Raw genomic sequence first — 20,047 nt, 5'->3', positions numbered from 1 at the left:
GCACAGCTTTTGCACGCTTGTGGTGATTACGTGTGAGCAGGATTTTGGCACTCTTGTGTTGATCACCTATAGGCAAAATTTTAGTGAAATATGATGGACAGAGGCCAACCTCTCACAATGGGTAAACTTATATGATTAAACGAAATTGATGAATCACGTATGAGTGACGAGCTTGTATAAGATAATTTTTATTGAACATAAATAGAATACATTGGGTATCTAGACTTGTTGATTACCCAATCATTTTAAGAAATTATATCCTAGAATATTATTGTCATTGCAACGGAACAACGTATGATTTAACTATCACCTAAATCTAAACATGTAGACATCTTGATCTCCTAGCATATAAGTTCAGGATAACAATTAAAGAAGACTTAAGTCTCATCACATTTTTCTTCATTCTTCCTCGTCAAAAATCTATCACCAAAAAACTTAAACCAATTTCAATAACTCTCCGCCTTGGCCAAAGGCATACCACCACCCAAATAACCATGTTCTCCTCCTTGTTTATCTCACTAGTTAACCATATCAATCAAGTCATTTATCATGTTAAGATAAAAGAAATAACCCTCTTGAATTTTAATCACACTTTGTTTTTTCAATATGTTAGATACAAAATAAAAGAAATAATCTTCTTGAATTCTGTTAAGATACGATGATGACCTGACACAATCTTAAAGTATAATATTAGCATACCTAAATAGAATTCAAGTTGATGTATACTAAAAAAATCTTAGGGACCAAGGTGAGAAACGTTTCCAACTTTAGGGACTAAATGTTACTTCATTCTTAACAATAATGATATATTTAGGATTCAATTAAAATCTAAGCTATGATGTAGGGGCTTCCGTTGAAAATAACCCCGAAAAAGAAAAACAAATTGTGTCGCGTTCAAAGAACGCAGCAGCATATTCCCCCTATAATAATTCCAACCATTCATCATCACCGATTATTACTAAAAATATCAACGGTTGAAGAGACCAACCAATCTTCACTCTTCCAAAGGATAATTACGAATAAAATTCAAAACATGGTCGAGTCTTTCCGATATTCGATAATTTCGGGTTTAACTTTTTTAACAGATATAATGCAATTCATAAAATAATTTTAACAGTTAGATTAAAATTTGAAATGAGAAATTAAATTTTTAAAAATAAAAGTATGGAGACCAGATTCTAAATTTATAAGAAGTACAGCAACTTATGTTATATTTTACCCTAAGTTTTATATATAATTACAACCCGCACGCTTCACTTTTCATTGCCAAATTTTCTGCTTTGTGCAAAACCAGAAAGTAAAAAGAACAGAGCTTGGATATCCTAAGCTAATGTCGGACGAGGAGCACCATTTCGAGTCCAAGGCCGACGCCGGCGCCTCCAAAACCTATCCTCAGCAGGCCGGTACTATCCGTAAAAACGGCTACATCGTCATCAAAGGCCGTCCTTGCAAGGTCCTCACTTTGATTCTCAGAATTTGCTATTTTGTGTGTTTTTGATGGATCTCTTCGATATTATCCTAAAATGAACTCGGAATTATATTTTTAGATTTGAGGTTATTTTTAATTTTTTTTATATAGTTTACATTGAGAATCTGATGGTTCAGATCTGTTATCTTTTTAGTGATTTTAGAGGAGTGAGAAAAATCGATTCGAACTGATTTAGTCCACTTAACCGATAATCTTTGGACAAGTCGACTCGGCCCAATCGGTTATGATGGTTAATCTGATGTTATTGTTAGTTAAAATAGGTTAAGTCAGCCGGTTTAGCAGTGGAAGCCAACTGAGCAAAGAAAAAGGGTTAATATATTATTTGATACTTGAGTTTGGTTTTGATTTCAAATTGGTACTTAAGGTTTTCCTTTTTCAATTAAGTACCCATGAGCACAAGTGTCAAATATTCATAGGGTCATATGACCCAATTTGGCTTAGGTATCAAATTAAACATTGAAACCAAACTCAGGAACTAAATGATATATTAACCCTCAGAAATTTACAAGTTTCACTCTTGTTTTTTGAAAAAGTGCGGCAAAACCTTATTAACTCCGGATTCAGAATCATAAACTTTTCAAAACAAAACAAACAACTAAAAGCTTTTAGTATTAAGATAATTATAACTTTTGAGTGATTCTTCTGATGATGAGCAAGTTGTTGATATAGCATGTGGTAAATTAGTACTGTGACTGTTAATTTGCACCAGATATGGGTGCATATGATCTGCAAAGTTTAGCTAACATGATTATTGTTGTTTGATATTCAACAGGTTGTCGAAGTTTCCACTTCCAAGACTGGGAAGCACGGACATGCTAAGTGTCACTTTGTTGGGATCGACATCTTCACTGCTAAGAAGCTGGAAGATATCGTTCCTTCTTCCCACAATTGTGATGTATGGATTGTTCTCATCCCGGTTTCAACTTTAATATGTTGTGTAACTTGGATTCCGTAAGTGAATGATTTCATTTGTTTCTAACAGGTGCCGCACGTCAACCGTACTGATTACCAATTGATCGACATTTCTGAGGATGGATTTGTAAGTTCATTTGATTCCTTTTTGCTTCATTTCTTTTCTTTTTGTGTGTGGTTGTTTTTGTTTTGAACTAGTTAAATATTTCAGGTGAGCTTGCTGACTGAGAGCGGAGACACTAAGGATGATCTGAGGCTCCCAACTGATGAAAACTTGTTGAAACAGGTCAACTAACTGTTTTTTGATACATTCTGTTACACACCGTTCTTTTGCGATTGAATAGTGTTTTGTTTTATTTGATTTACCGAATTGAATTAAAAAAAATAAAAAAATTCTTTATGTTCCAAGGTTGGACGTTGACTACTTGTATTATATTGTCTGAGAGGTTTATGCCATTATTGATTTCCAAGCCTCTCGATGCTGGCATCCCGATTGAATCCAAATTCCAATGGGGGGATTGCATGTTCAAACTGGCTGAAATTGTTTGTTCTCTTGTTTCTTACTATGATTTTACCGAACTTTGCGTTTCTATTTTCCTTTACGTTCTCATACGCATGCATTTTTCATGATTAGTACCCGTTATGGTGCATATATTAGGACCGATGTGGTTGCATTATTGTTCCATAACAATGAAATTTTTATTTTGCATTCACGTCTCTTCATCCTCGTTAAGGATCGATTTCTCATGTTTATTGATTTCAAACTCTCTTTGAATTCCTACAAGTTGAATCGTTTCTGCATTAAAACCAGCTGAAATCGTTTGTTCTCGTGTTTCTCTTCCACGAAACTATGGTTGCATTATTGTTTCATCTGATGACTTGCAGATCAAGGACGGTTTCGCTGAGGGGAAAGACCTTGTGGTGTCTGTTATGTCGGCAATGGGGGAGGAGCAGATTTGTGCACTCAAGGACATTGGTCCAAAATAGTAAGAGACTTTTATTTGCAGCCTGTTTATTGCGATTTTAAATGGAAAGATTTTTGTTAAAAAGCGTTTATAGTTTGTGCCTGATATAAATGGTGTTGGATTGTTTATCATGTTTGGTACGGATACCAAAAAAAAAAAAAACCACCAGAAATAGTTGTTTGTTGTGCTATGTTAAAACTGTTCCTCTTCGGGTTAAGAAACCGTCACGTTATTATATTGATATTTATAAAAATAAAATATAAATAAACTCGACACACTTGGCTCTTTGTTTTCATTTTAATTGTTTTAGTGATCTATGTTGCTTTCATATTGTAATAATATATCACTTTACTTTATTCTTATATATTGCGTCACATATTTTTCTAAACCAATATATCAAATAAAAATTAAATTTATAACAATATTATATTAATAAAAGAAAAAAACATGTAAAATCATTAATATTAATTTTAAAATAAAAAACTTTTTTATTATATATATAGGTTTAAAATATGTTTAGATTAGCTATAAATAAATTAGACGAGCATAGATTGTGCTTGAATTTTATTTGACTAATAAATATCTTTAAATTTTCGTTTCTTAATAGACTTAAAATATGCTTAATTATTGTGCTTGAAACAATAAATGCCTTTAAATAAGTCAACTTGAACTAATTAACTATCACACGTAGTAATTTTTACAAATGTGAATTCTTAAAACTTCGATTTTACCGATTATAATGACATAAAAGATTTGGAATGTTTGAATTAGATTGGATAAGTTGATAGGATGGGTTGGATTGAGAATCAATAAGGCTGGATGAGTCTGATTTTTTTATTTTATTTTATTTTTATAAATTTTTAATAATTTATTTAATTGAACTGGACAAATAGATTCAATCAACAAATTAGTACAATTTTAAAATTTTGAAATTAATCCGTAATAAGTTGAAATATCGTTTTTATTAATATATATTAATGGGTTTAAAATTTCTACATAGAAAAAATAAAATCTATATAAACAAAACATGTGACATTTGAATTATTAAAACATCAATAAGGTGTAAAATATTATTTATGCTATTTTTTATTTACATGATATTGAATATATGAAAAACATGAAATAATAAATACTTATTTTATAATTAATTTTAAAAAATAACTAATAACTAATAATTCGAGTTGAATTCAAAGGGACTAAACTAGAGTCGATCACCGAATAAATGTACCTCTACCATGCTTCTTTAATTTCGTTTTTCCCCCATTTATTAGACGGATGCAAGTATAAATGCCATCATCACCAAACTAAATGGTTAATGGAAATTTGTTTTAAAATGTTGGTTTTTGTATTTAAATTACTGGTACCAAATTTTTTTAATCAGTCCAGTTAAGTCATCGATTCTTGATTTGATTGATTGATTTAGTTTAATTAAATAAATTATTATTTCATAAAAATAATTTAAAAATAGAAAAAATTGGTACAATTAGTCTGTACCAGTTTACAGGTGAATTGGTTCAACATTTTCCTCTGATTGGTTTTCAATCCAATCAATTGATTCAATCCAATTCTAACAATCTTGCTTGATACTCTATTTTAAGATATTTTGAAAAATGTTAACTAAAATTTATATAAAAATCAAATGAGAAATATAGATAGTAATAGTTTTTTTTTCTTAAATTAAAAAAGAAACATTTAAAAAAGGATTAGTTCAACTAAATAGCCTTGGTTTATATTCTAAAATCACTAGCCGCGTTCTTCCAATCTAGCAATTATCTTGCATAGGGGCGTAGCTAGGGGCAAATAAGGGCATTGGCATCCAACTAAATGGAATAATAACAACTTTAGTCCCTCTTAATTAAAAACAATTCAATTTAAACCCTTTTAAATTTTATTGATATTGTGTGATTTTCTTTTAACACAGCATATCCAAAATGTTCACAAGGTAAGTACACGTGTTTAAAATACTTTTAAAATTAAATATTATTTAACATTTAACATATAAGCTAATAGCTGTGTAGATTAAAAAAAAAAAACTGGTTGAAAAATGCTAACAATTTGACTTTGAAATATAGGGATCAGTGAGGATTATGGACAGTAATTTTGAAACAATTAGTGGAATTAATCCTTTTTAAAACGAATGAATAAATTACTTCTAACAAAGTGCTTGTAGTTTGTAGACACTAGTAATAGTAGTAATATATATATTTATGTAACTTTTAAAAGTATAATTTGAAGAAAAAAAACGTACCCAATCCATTAAAAAAAAAAGCTTTTGTCTCTATTGATAAAAAAATTGCATAATTAAATAATGTTATTCAAATTCAATCATCAACAATATTGTAAGAGGCGAATTAGTATTGAATTAGTTATGTCACTATTATATATTTAAACTGTTGAATTATTATACAATATGTATTTTTAAATACTGAAACAAGTTATTCGAGTTAGTTAAGATTAGGTTCATGTTTAAATTTTTTTTTTAATTTAGAAATCAACTCAACTTAACTCGGTCTATAAACGTTTCTACATAAACATTCATTTATAAATTATAACAATAAATTTAAATATTTAAATTATTTTAAATCCAATTAAAACAATTTTTTATCGATTTTGATAATCAAAGTTCGGAATCTCTCCTGCATATATATATAAATATATAGATAGATAGATGAGTGCAATCGAGTGTTTTTGATGTAGCATGGGATGGGGAGATATTTGATTAGATAATGGGAGACAGCAATTATGCCTTAAAATGAGAGTTTAAAATGGGCGAGAAAGCCCACATGCAAATTTATTATTTAGAAAAGCAAAAAATATATATATATATTTTTTTTCACTGTTCAATTTCAAACCCAAAAATCAGTCAAATTTCATTTTTAAAAATATTTAATTTTTTAATAATTTTATTATAAATTTTAATCATATCTATTCTATTTGATATAATATTCAAAATTATTCATACCCATAAAAAAATAATATAAAAGAGAATATACATATCAATCAAACTAATACTTAATTAACGAAACTATTTGTTTTTATATAAAAGAGAATATTTTTTATAAAAATATCTCATTTTTGTAATATTAATAGAGTATAATTACATAATACGAATACGATTAACTTATATTATATTATAATATAAGATTTTTAAAGTATATATAGAAAAAATTTTAAATATAATTATGACACAATAGAATGTACTTGAAAATAATGTTGTTTTTCTATTTGTTTTGTTTGATGATGACAAAAAATAATGCAAGTGTTGTGGAGGGTGAAAGCCTTGTTTGGGGGGAGCAAATTCCCTACTAAACTTTTAACATAGTTTTATTTATTTATAGCTACATAACATCTTTTAATGTCATAAAAGTGACACAAATAATTTCGTTTTGCAAAAGATAAGGAGGCTATGTCTTTAAAGTTGTGTACTAAACATACATAATTACCTACACACTTCTCAATTGTCATGCATAATTTAATTTTTTTTTAAATTATGACCTTTTAGGAAAAAATAAAAAGAAAAAGAAATTGCATGATAAATGCGATATTATTTTATTCAATAAGAGATTTACTATTGCCTTTTGCTTTGTGTTGTCCTCATAGATATTAAATTTTAAATATCACTATGACGTTGAATGGGTTAGAAGAGAATTAATAAATTTTTAAAAGGGTAGAAATTATATTCTAAATTTTTTAGAGGTCAAAATATAATTTTATTATTTATTAATTTATGGTTATATCATTTTTAAAGGGATTAAGCAATGAATCAAAGCTTAATGTTACTATATATTAATTTAAAATTTCATTATTTAATAAGGGACTAAAATTAATATTTTTCATTTTCTAGAGAGACAAGGCTTTCACGTCTCTCCCTTAAATTCACCTCTAGAATACATAAATAATTGCAAGAAAGAATTGTATAAAACAGATATGTCATATTATCCTGTATCCCTTACCAATTATTGAATATCATTTCAACATTTTTTTCATGTCATTGATACATTATTTTGGTAAATTTTTAACCTAAATCCTAGACCCCAAACCCTAAAACCTGAAACCTTAGACCCTCGACCCTGAACACAATGTCCAGGGTAAAAAAATTATCAAAAACATGTGTCAAATGGCATGAAAAAAGATGTTGAAATGGCATTAATAATTGGTAAGGAATGCATGATGATGTGACATATTTTTTTCATGCAATTATTTCCCTTATAAATACCCAATAAATATCAAACAAAGTGGAGTTGAGTGCGGAAAACTAATTTATGAATATCTCACTTAAGTATTTTTTGATTTATTATATAATATATTATTACATTGTATTGTTTATAAGTTAAATGTATAAAGGTAAAATAGTAATTTGGGATAAGCATCGACTCTATTATTCCAAATAAAAAAAAATTCTTTTTAAAACGAATCATTTTGAAATTAATCGAGCGTTAAAAATTTTGATGATATCCTAAATATTTAGTCATTTTTAGTAACATATTAACAAATAATATAATTAGGATATATTTAATAAAGGTATAATATTTTTTTTGCTCCCAAATTTTATATTAAAAAAGTCATTTTAGCAATTTATTTTAATTTTTGTCTCTTTTAGTCATTAAATTTGTATTTTTTTAATTAAATCACCGATAAATGAATAGAAAATTTAACATTTTTTAACTTCACTAATGTGATGTACAAGTGTATTGCAATGTAGATGACATGTCATTATTTAATTAAATTTTTAAAACTTAAAAAATACTTTTTAATATTTTTTAGAATTTTAAATATTTTTAATGATTTTTCATTTTTTTATTTTTCTAAATTTTAAAAATTAATTAATTGCTAATGTATCGTCCACGTGGCAAATTAACATGTATGTAACATTAGCAAATCCTAATTTTTCTATTTATTTATGGTGATTTGAGAAAAAAATAAATTTAAAGGTTAAATAAATATTAAAATGTTTTTTTTAAAGTTAATAAAAGTGCAAAAAATTATAAGTATTCAGATTTCTTTTTCAAATGTATTTGATAAATATTAAAGTTCAATTTCGCTATTAAAAAATAAAACAAATATAAATAATAAAATATAAATATAAATATAAATTATCAATATTTTAATCAATAAAAAATCGAATATTCGTAAATATCGAAATCCGTATCTCATCACAAGATCCAATGGTAGATTTTCGAATTTAATTGTTTTTTCCAAATGCAGAATGAGAATATAAAACGAAAGAAACATAGGCAGCTCGGAAAGATATGTTTAGGTGTTTAATAATATTATTAAAACTGTCAATTTTTGAATTTGATCCTTCCACGATGCTCAAATTTATGATTTAATCCTATACTTTAATTACACATTTTGGTCTATCTACTTTTCTGAATTCGAATAGTTAACACCATGAACCATAATTCTATGTGGAATGAATATTTTAAGAAAAAAAATCAATTTAGTAATTTAATTGGAATAGTTAACTATTTAAACTACTCAATGATGTTATAAAAGTAAAGAGATCAAATTATATCAAATCAAACGTATAAGTACTAAATTCTAAATTTAAATATGATAGAAATACCTACCACAATTTGACCTAGTAAAAGTTAATTCACCCAAAAATATTATGATTTGATCCTAAACTATACTTGTTTTTCTATTTTGATATCTAATTTTTTTTGTTCCATTTTATTACTAGAATTATTATTTTCATGCTACCCCCTTAAGAAAAATGAAAAGTTACCAATAAGAATATGACATGTGGTACATTTTTATCGGACACGTATTTTTTGAGTAAAATGGAAAAAAAAGTAGGTAAAATTGTCGTGAAAGTCCTGTACTAATAGTCAGATTACATTTTGTCTCATTTATTAAAAAAGACAAATTAGTCTATACACATTAAGTCAAAGGGTAAATCGATCTTTTTTGTTAAAAAATTCATCTATTTGTACTACTAAAAAATTGGTGCGACTGACAAAATAATCAAATAATAACATTGTACCTTGTACAATGACCAATTTTTTAACAATAGAAATAAATAAAATTTTTAATAAAATAATCAAATTACTTATTGATCTAATATACATAAACTAAATTACTATTTTTTAAGTAAAGAAGACAAAATATAACTTAAAGGCCTCTATTATATTTTTATCAAAAAAAAGTATAGGGGGCAAATTATGCATAAAGCCAAAATATTGATTTTAATCTAAGCTAATCATTAATCACTGCCCCGACAAGAGTGGTCCCATTTAAAAAAGAGAGCAAAGGAAAGAAGACCTTTCATTATCAGCAAATACCAAATACGAAGAAATTATGTACTTTTATCATGAAAAAAAGAGAAAAAAAAAAGGAATGTCAATGTCAAACTTAAAAAGGAAAAAAAAATGTTAACGTTATTTTCTAAAAAGAAATCCAATGTTAAATTAAATTATTAATGTTGCAGAAGGATTAAAATTATAATTTTTTATTTAATCAAATGTTAAAAAGATCTAAATTGAATCCTTTTTATTTTGGGGAGGGGTTAAAAAGCAAATTACGCATTTAGTCCGGGGAGCCAAGGCCGATTAGGGTTAAGTTTTGTTCGATTCAATTGAATTTTTTTTAATTTTTTAACAGTTAATGATAATTTGGTTTTCGTTTTTTCAATTTGAGTTTTAAATTTCGTACCTCCTCTAATAATAGATTTTGTTCTATAGATTTTTGGATATTATTTTATAAAGAAATAAATATTATAAGTATACATTAATCTAAAGTGTAATATCATGCATGAATTTTGATTCAGTGTTATTTTTTATATGAAATTTTGACTTAAAAAAATTTTAAAAATCATGAACAATATTTTTTAATTAGCACAATTTTACATTGCTATATTATATATACAAACAATTATATTAATTCGATATGAAAGTAAATATATTTATAATTATTTTTTGAAGTTATATTTTACTGTATAAAAAAACTATGTTGCCTACTCAAACAAGCATAATATATATATTTTTTAAAATAAATTTTTATAAAGAATTTTTAAATTAAATTTTATTATTTTAAATAAAAAAATTATTTTTACACCATAAAATTTAAATAAAAACGAAATTCAGTTGAATTAGAGTAAATATGATATTTTAACTTATATTTTGAAAACCTTATATTAATTTTAATTTCTGGGGTTTTCTCGCTCAATCATATTTTTATCCCAAGCATTAAAAAAATAACTAATAATATTTAATATATTTAAATAAATTTCAAATTAGTGCCTTATTTTTATGGGTATTTCTCTTTCATCACATGACCTAGAAGAAAAGGAATTTGGGGTCTCCTTTTTTTTCTCCCTTTACTTTTGTAGGACACGTTCTTTTCTCTCATCCCATTCCCTATCCCCTACTCTTTACGTAACACAAAATTCAAAAAACTAAATAAATAACTAAATAAAGGGTAAATTCCACTCAAGTTCACTATATTATTGGTAAATTTACATTTTAATCACTCGACTTCAAAAAGTTATAAAATAGTCACTAAACTATTCAAACTTTTTATTTAAGTTATTGAGTTGTTACTGTTCATTTTAAAGTCTAGTTAGCGAGCTCCAAGTGATGATTAAACAATTGATATAGTAGACCAGTATCTATTGACAAGTAAAAGAATATATCTTAGGTCTAAGTCAATCTGACGATTACTGTTGAAGATCAAAGAAGAAAATTGTTTGAATTTTGGTTGGTAGATTCGTGATGATTAAAGCTATTTCATGAAAAAAAAGTTAAACTGTAGAAGAGAAGAGAAATAAAAGCTTTCAATTAGTACATGTGGTGCGAACATTAAGGCCATACAATAATAATGATTTTAATAGTCTAATGACTTAAATGAAAACTTTTGAATATTTTAATGATCATTTGATAACTTTTTGAAATTGATTGTCCAAAACATAAATTTAATTATAGTTTAGTGGCATTGGGTGTAATTTACCCTTAAATAAATATCACAATAATTACCAAAAAGTATTGGGTGGAGTGAAGGCACATTGCACTCGAATAGAGAATGCATATTTGAACATTTGAGGCAATATTGTTAGGAGCACAGTCATAAATTTCGAATATGAACCGTAAAATCGATATGAAAAATAGAAAAAAAAATTCATAACAATTATTATTCTTCAAAATCAATCTCAATTAAAAAATATAATACAAAAACACAAATTGACATGTTATAAAGGGATGTTAAAATTAGGTCAGATTGATTGAATTGGAAATCGAGTAATCTGATTAGTTAAACAAATTATATGAAATCATATATGAAGTAATAAATCATCATGGATCAATAAAAAAATGGAAAAAGACCGACATTGAACCAATTTATGGATTTTTTAAATATTTTTTTATTCAATGTTATTGACAAATAGTTCATCTAATTGAACTAATAGACCAGTTCAACAGTTGATTCGATTTTTACAATAATAATATTATAATCATATAAATAATATTTATCTATAATATATAAAACAATATAAAAATTATAAAGTTAAAAAAATTTTTGATAAGAATTTCTCAACTTAATAATATTTAATAAAACCACAAAATAAACTTTTTTCTAATTGAAAGTGTGAAATGCAATTTGCAACAAAAAGTAATAAAGATATGTAAAGTAGATCTTAGTTCAACATTTAAAATTAAAAAAAATAAATTAAATCAAAGACAATGGCCTAATTTAGTCAACAACAACCCAACCATCTTGAGTAAATAAAACCAAAAATATCTTTCAAATATAAAATTAAAAATATATTAAAAATCCAACAAAATATTTTATTTACTCACATAAAAAATGAATTATAAAGCTACAATGTGTGTTTTATTTATATTAAAAATTAAAGAAAATTTATTAATAAAGTTATTTGTAGGTTATATTAATAAAGGTTTTTTATTTCGACCCTCGGTGTATATAATTAATGTTGATATAAATATTTATGGTTTTTTTATTAATATTTTATAAAATACTTAATAAAAAAAAGATAACACTGGACTGGTAAGGTAATAGTATGCCAGCAATTTTTTTTTCTGCAATTATTTGGTCAAATAAGAACAAAGAATCATACAAATTCCATTAAAACAGAGTTCGAAAATAAAGTTTTTTTTATTTATTTATTACTTTTCACTTTTTTTTTTCACAGACGAAAACATGAACAAAGAATATAAACTCCCCAACAAAGCAGGGTGGGAACGTATTATTCTTTTTTATTTTCCATTTAATTTTCTCAAAATTTTCATTTGAAAAACTGTTTTTTTTTACTTACTTTTTTTTTCTTTTCCATTTCAATCTTTCCGTTGATTTCGGTAGCTTCAGATTCTTTTGTTTGTAAAAAACCCCATTAAAATCTGTGCTTTCTCCTTTCATCTTCTTCGGCCATTGTTGCTACTAAATAAAATACATATACATATACATATACATATACATATACATATACATATATGCATTTTTGTACAAAAAAAAAACAAAGATGCTCTATCTTTGAAAGAAAGAAGAGATGGGGCGCAGCTGAAAGGTTGAAATTCAGTTCACAACTCAGTTTCTCCACTGTTTTGTTGATTCTTTAATCGGGTCGGGTTGGCGCCAAAGAAGGAAAAAAACCCCGGAAACAAGGTCTGGGATCTCTGTTTTCTTTTTTTTGTCACATAATCAACAGCCATTGATGGGTTGTGTGAGTTCGAAGCAGACAGTTTCGGTAACGCCTGCTTTCGATCACTCAGGCGCTTTACGTGACAATGCGGTTGCCGACGGTAGCTCAGGGACCAATTCGGGTCGGTACCGGATCGGGTTCTCGGAGTTCGAGAAGAAGCGGAGCAGCGGCGGGAGCAAGAAGAAAAAAAAGAATGGTAGTAACAGTGGGGGTGTGAGTGATTTCGGTGGAGGTGGGTTCGGACTGAGTGGGAGCGACTTGGGCGAGTCGGGCCGGGCGAGTTCGAGATCCGACTCACTGAGCTTGAGGTTGGGGAATTTGCAAAAGTATATAGAAGGTGAACACGTGGCAGCTGGATGGCCTGCTTGGCTTAGCGCCGTCGCCGGGGAAGCTATCCATGGTTGGGTTCCACTCAGAGCTGATTCTTATCAGAAACTTGAGAAGGTTATTTTGGAATTTTCATTCTGTTTTCATATTTTTCTATCAAAATTTTTTGTCAGAAAACTTGTTTGTTTTTGAATTTTTTTTCACTTTAATGCTTTTATTTTGTCGCTTTCTTGATGTGTACAGTTTCACTTTCATGGAATTTTGGTTTCTTTTTTTTTTTTTTAACTTACTTTTAAGTGTAAATTTTCATTATTTACAAACAATTCTTGCTCTTTATATTGCCTTTGGAAATCAAGAAGAACCTAAGCATTTACAGCAATTAGTACATGTAATTGATTAGAGTGAGTTTTTTTCTACTGTTGATATACCATAGGCCTTCTTTAGATTATACATAAATATGTATGTATGTATGTATGCTGAGGATTTTGTGATGCCTTTAACCTATGTATGAATATGTGTCCGACATGGTTTATTCATTTTTTTCCCTAAATCTTTTCATATATGGAGAATCATATTTCATATCAGTGTCTGAATTGGTTATAGGTACATATATTATGCATATGTATGTATGTATGTATGTATGCATGCATGCAGAGGATTTTGAGATGCTTTTACCTATACATGTATGTGTGTCGGATACGGTTTATTCATCTTTTTTCCTTAAACTTTTCCAAAATGTATATATATATATATGGAGGATCATACATAGTTAGCCATATTTGTGTGTGTGTTGGACATGGTTTATTCTTTTTTTTTTTTTCTCAGTTTGACTTTTATAATGATCTTGCACAATTTCGATTGTCTTAACAGATAGGGCAAGGTACGTATAGCACTGTGTTCCGAGCTCGAGATCTTGAAAGTGGAAGTATAGTTGCTCTAAAGAAGGTGCGGTTTGACAATTTTGAGCCTGAGAGCGTTCGATTCATGGCAAGAGAGATACTGATTCTTCGGAGGCTTGACCATCCAAACATCATAAAATTGGACGGGATAATTACTTCCCGAATGTCGTGTAGCATATACCTTGTATTTGAGTACATGGAACACGATATCACCGGACTTTTGTCTTGTCCTGACATCAAGTTCAGCGACTCGCAGGTGCGTTCCCTTTGCCTCTGTGACTAAGGTTAGTCTAATGTTCTATGATGTCATGCATACCGAACACATTGATGTTGAAATCGTATTTGGAATACCAAAATCTATTTCTTTTTCCTGAAAACTCGAAGATGAATGCATTGTGATGTGAGAAGTAGTGAAGTACTGTTTAACAATGAAAATGATTTTGTTTTGTAGATTAAATGCTATATGAAGCAGCTGTTATCTGGACTCGACCACTGCCATTCACGGGGTATAATGCACCGGGACATTAAAGGATCAAATCTCCTTGTGAATAATGAAGGAATCCTAAAGATGGCTGATTTTGGTTTGGCGAACTTTTACGGTTCTGGGCGCAGGCAACCATTAACAAGTCGTGTTGTAACCTTATGGTACCGTCCCCCGGAACTTTTGTTGGGTTCTACGGATTATACTGCAGCTGTGGATCTTTGGAGTGTTGGCTGTGTATTTGCTGAACTTCTTCTTGGGAAACCTATTCTGCAAGGGAGAACAGAGGTAAGCAAGCACCCTGCTAAAGTACATACTTTGACACGAGTCTCAATAATATTTGTGGATCTTTTAAAATGCCAGTCCCATGTGTCTGTTTATTGAGTATTTCTTTCGAAAATGTTTGCTACTGCGACCGTGTTAGAGTCGTTTCATTTGATGATTATTGCTTCACTTCGATCGATGATGGACCGAAAGATAAATTCTTGTTTATGGTGTTCTTGTCCAGGTTGAACAATTGCATAAAATTTTCAAGCTTTGCGGCTCCCCACCCGATGATTACTGGAAAAAATCGAGACTTCCTCATGCCACAGTATTCAAACCACAACAACCTTATGATAGTAGTCTTCATGAAGCTTTTAAAGATTTACCAGCAACTGCTGTGAATCTAATAGAAACTTTGCTTTCAGTCGAGCCGTACAAGCGTGGGACTGCTTCCTCAGCTCTTGCTTCAGAGGTAACTATGCCAGGCACCATGATCGTTCACCATTATCAAGAATCTAATGTATATTAATAGACTTCAGGTGTAGCACCCCCTACCATGAATATTAGCCCTCCACAAATGCTGAATTTAAATAATTACTTAGGTTAATTAAAACACTTTTACATTTAGGTCCAGTGCCAACAATTGAAACAAACTGTGTCTCGTACAACATAGACAAGGCACATGAGAAATGCTTTTCTCGCTTCATTCGGCTGCATGTTTGGTGATTTCTAAAATAAAAGTGTCTGATGGTATTCATGCTATGTTCTGTGTGTAATTAATAAATAGTATAGCAACAAATAACCCGAGCTTTAATACCATGTTACACGTCCATCAAAAAGCTATAAGCCATATATAGAGAGGCCGAAGTTCCATTGTCATGTAACTCACCTATAAGTAGATTGCAACATTCAATGCTATACACATGCTTTGTGCAAATCTTATGCTTCAAATTAGCTTAATTTTTTGTCTGTCTGCCATTTGCAATATTCTGATTCTTAATTTACAATTTTCAGTATTTCACGACAAAGCCTTATGCATGTGATCCATCGAGCTTGCCAGTTTATCCACCCAGCAAAGAGATAGATGCAAAACATCGTGAAGAGGCAAGGAGGTGAGAATTTTCTTAAAAAATGAGTGTATGAAGACAAAAATTTAGATCGCTTTTGTGGAACCCGGAACCTTGTCCGTGCCATCTGCATTCCACTCTGTATTTTCACAATTTTTTGTTCCATTCTTTTCCCATTATTCCTTGTATTTTTGAAGGTATCATATCATTTACATGCACAAGCCGGAACCTAGTAGGCTAGTACTCACCTGAATGCTCATACGGCCGGATAAATATTGAAAAGAAAGTAATATCATTTAGTTTTTAAGACAGCTTCCCGAATTATTGGGAATCTCCACTGACATTGAATGATTTGTTACCATGCAACACGGAAATGCTCGAAGTTTGTGTACATGATTTTCTTCTTTTGCCAAGGTTTTAGAGAATATGTAAACTAATGATGTTATAATAATTGACACAATGATTATCATCTGCAAGTTTCACTGTTAATGTACATACTTAACCGCTTAACACCGTTTGACATCATTGGCGATGAATTCTCAGGAAAAAGATAAGTGGAAGGGTTCGTGGGCCTGAAACAAGAAAGACGATAAGAAAACCCCACGGCATAACTAAATTGGCACCTGTTGAGGTCTGTTATCTCTCTCTTTTCCTTTTCCCCCTTTTTGTATTTATCGTTACCCGGAAAACTAATTTATTTTCCGTATGACATTCACATGCAGGATGCTGCTGCGCAAGCTCAAGCTTCTCAGAAAATTAATGGTAACCGTGTGCACAAAGTGAAGCAAAGAAATGCTACTATCACTGAGGGATTGACAAATCCATCTACAGATTCAGTCGAAGAAGCTGCTCATACAAAGCATGCATCCCAAGGTGATATTCCTTTCTCGGGTCCATTACAAGTTTCTACATCAAGTGGCTTTGCGTGGGCCAAAAGACGAAAAGACGATGCATCCAAAAGATCTCACAGCAGATCTATATCAAGAGGTCACCTTTATAATTCCTTAGAACCTTCTGCTCAGTTACACACACGAAATAATTGTGATTCAAAACGACATGAAAACGGGGATGTAATATATGGAGGTCGAACTGATTCTAAAGGCCATGATTTATATGAAGCTGCCAAGCATGCTATGCAAAAACAGTGGAGCCAGTTTGAGCGACCGGATTCCTTTGATGCTTCTGACGAATACCACTCACAAGAGTTATCATTGGCACTTTATCAAAGAGAAGAAATGGCGGCCAAGAGAAATAATTTGGTATGTCTGTAAATATTAGAACCCAAAATTACATCAAAATTTTGTTCTCGACATTGTTGGATTACTGCATTGAACTTGAATAAATTGGAAGCTTGAAAAGTTTATATGTTTGGCCTTATTGATATCCATTACATCGGTAAAAGTGCCATGTAGGCCCCTGTACTAGGAGCAGAATTGTATTTTGCCCTTTCTACTAAAAAAAATGAGCAAACTAGTTCTTGTACATTGGATTAAAGGGCAAATTGGTCCTTTCTGTTATAAAATTTATTTTCATCCATTTGTATTGTTAAAAACTGGAGTGGTTGACGGAATAATTAGACAATGACAAGTGGCATGCCACGTGTACCTCATATTGACGTACATGGACCAATTTTTAACAATAGAAATGGATGAAATTTTTAACAGAAAGATCAGTTTGCTTTTTGATCTAATATATAGGGACTAATTTGCCCATTTATTGAGTAGAAGGGGTAAAATGCAATCTAATTCTTAGTACAAGGGCCTTCTTGGTACTTTTACCCCCATTACGTCAGTCAAGTATGGCAACTGGCATGCAAGCATAATTGACTATTTTGAACTATGTTACCTATACTCGAGTGTGAGTGTTGGATGTTAGTATAGAAAAAAACGAGGTTTGTCCGTGTACTTAAAGGTCTTTCGAGGGTCATATCCCATACCCATGTCTGTATATGCATGGACATGAGCGCCGCACACAGTTACTTCAAGAAAAGTGAAGAGTCTAGTAACATAGATTTTGAAAATGTTATTTTAAATAAATGGAAGCATTGGTTTATTTCCATAATTTAACGGGAAACTACCTTTCATACCTATCACACAGAGAACAATGTGACTTTTGTAAATGTAGTCCTCTTTATTTTTCATGTTGTTCGTGACAGGATTACCAAGATGAAAGGGAAAAGGTCGAGTTCTCGGGTCCCTTGTTGTCTCAATCACATAGAGTTGACGAACTGTTGGAGCGAAACGAACGACAGATTCGCCAAGCAATACGGAAGTCATGGTTCCAAAGAGGTACGCGAGAAATAAAAACCGAAACAACTTTTCTTTACCAATCTCTTTTCATCTAATATAAATGATTTCTGTTGCCATTGTTGTTTGCTGCCTTTATGAAATTGGTTGAGATTTATATGCCACTGATTTAGGTCCATTAAAAGAAGAAAGTGATGATAATTATTGTTGGTTTTAAACCACTTTATGGTTGACTTAAATACACACCATTTAAAGCAAACCATAAGATAGAATCTGAATAATGATGAAAGTTGTATGTACTTAAAATTTATGAGTTGATGTTGAACAATGATTATGAAGCCAACATTCATTTACTTATGTTGCTCTGACTTGGATGTTAGTGTCGAATGCTGATATTTTCAATATTTTTATTTAGGGATAAAACAACATTTAGTCCCTAAACTTGGCACCTTTTTCCATCTTAGTCTCTGAGCTTCTTTTTGGTCCACATTAGTTCTGAAACTTGACGACTTTTCCTAGTTTTGGTCCATGTGATGATATGGCACTCCGATATTTTGCCACATCATCACCTAAAAACGATAGTTTTTTGATAAAAAAAATTAGGTGATAACGTGGCACAATCTCAAAGTGCCACGTTCAGGGACTAAATGTTGCATTATCCTTTTTATATGTATTCAAGAAGTACTTGGTGGATCATATCCCTAAACTCGTGTCTGGATTTCTGTTGAATGGGTGTCGGACACGGATATTTTGCATTGCAGGTAAAAAACATGGGATGTAATAATTCTTCAGACATTCCCAAGTGCAAAAAGCCATAAGTTGCTGCAAAGGCCCTGGCCCTTGAATCATAATATCAACAACATCATCAACATGAATTTTGTCTGAAAAAGACAGAAAAATGGTGAATACAAAACTGGGAAACTGCAATATGATATGGTAAAGCTGTTCATATAGAGCTTTTAAGTGAGAGAAAAAGGGAAATGAGGGCCCTGGATAGTTAGCTATGCTAATAAGTCTCTTTTTTGCAAAGGACCATGATTGATTTTTTTTTCCCTTTAAATTGAAGTTTTCTGCTCACTTTTTTGGATTAGCAATTGATTGAGTGAAGCAGTCTTTTGTATATTATAAATCATGATTAAGGCTTATTTAGTGTAAGGCTTATTTAGTGTTACTTTGTTGTTCACTTTGGGGGGTAAATGTAATTTTTGGCCCCTAGACTTTGCAATTAGGTCCACTTTGTGTTACTTATATTTTTTCTGTCCATTTTGGTACATGAGCTTTACAACTAGGTTCATTTTGGTTCTTAAACTTGGAAAATGCAAAAGTTTTATGATTTGATACTTTAATATTATGTCACATCATTAAAATTTGGATGGAATTCAAGTTTTGGGATCAAAATGAATCAAGTTATTAAGTTTAGGCATCAAAGTGAACATAATTGTCAATTTTAGGGGCTAAAAATTATGTTAATATTTTTTTAGGACTTAAATGAATGATTTTGGATAAGCTATAGGACCGGTGTTTGAAAAGGCAGATCAAGAGTTGGTTCGATCATATATTTTGGATTTAAAAATTAGTGAACCGGTTAGAACCGGGGAAAAATGGGAAAATTTGGTGAAAAAATAGAAAAATCAGGTTTTTTTTACTTATAATTAATTTTGGGTTGTTAATAAATTTTTTTAAATTATGTGTTAGAGCTTGTTAAACCCAATTTTAGGTTCTTTTATTTCGTTTTTACTTAATTT

At 29.9% G+C, this 20,047-nt stretch overlaps 2 protein-coding genes across 3 annotated transcripts; both read left to right on the top strand.

The window, feature by feature from the left end:
• The first annotated feature begins 954 nt into the window (after window positions 1-954).
• Window positions 955-3,639, top strand: LOC107931501 (eukaryotic translation initiation factor 5A-2). Its single transcript, XM_016863406.2, has 5 exons — window positions 955-1,453; window positions 2,262-2,384; window positions 2,472-2,528; window positions 2,613-2,687; window positions 3,287-3,639. The coding sequence occupies exons 1-5, from the start codon at window positions 1,331-1,333 to the stop codon at window positions 3,386-3,388; spliced, it is 480 nt and encodes a 159-aa protein (XP_016718895.2). The 5' UTR covers window positions 955-1,330; the 3' UTR covers window positions 3,389-3,639.
• Window positions 3,640-12,466: 8,827 nt separating this feature from the next.
• Window positions 12,467-19,550, top strand: LOC107931506 (protein IMPAIRED IN BABA-INDUCED STERILITY 1). 2 transcript variants are annotated; one of them, XM_016863411.2, is made up of 10 exons: window positions 12,467-13,462; window positions 14,216-14,500; window positions 14,696-15,013; window positions 15,234-15,461; window positions 16,004-16,101; window positions 16,600-16,687; window positions 16,779-17,043; window positions 17,176-17,315; window positions 18,212-18,344; window positions 19,064-19,550. In XM_016863411.2, exons 1-10 carry the CDS (start codon window positions 13,031-13,033, stop codon window positions 19,081-19,083), a joined length of 2,007 nt encoding a protein of 668 aa, XP_016718900.2. In that variant the 5' UTR covers window positions 12,467-13,030; the 3' UTR covers window positions 19,084-19,550. The 2 variants fall into 2 exon arrangements, with proteins under 2 accessions (XP_016718900.2, XP_016718899.2); XM_016863410.2 differs by having other exon boundaries at window positions 12,471-13,462; window positions 16,779-17,315.
• The last annotated feature ends 497 nt before the right edge of the window (window positions 19,551-20,047 follow it).

This window comes from Gossypium hirsutum, chromosome A09 (genome assembly GCF_007990345.1).
Source record: "Gossypium hirsutum isolate 1008001.06 chromosome A09, Gossypium_hirsutum_v2.1, whole genome shotgun sequence".
NCBI classification, from domain to species: Eukaryota; Viridiplantae; Streptophyta; class Magnoliopsida; order Malvales; family Malvaceae; genus Gossypium; species Gossypium hirsutum.
The sequence above is the reverse complement of the archived record's forward strand: the minus strand, read 5'-3'. Positions and strand labels throughout refer to the sequence as shown.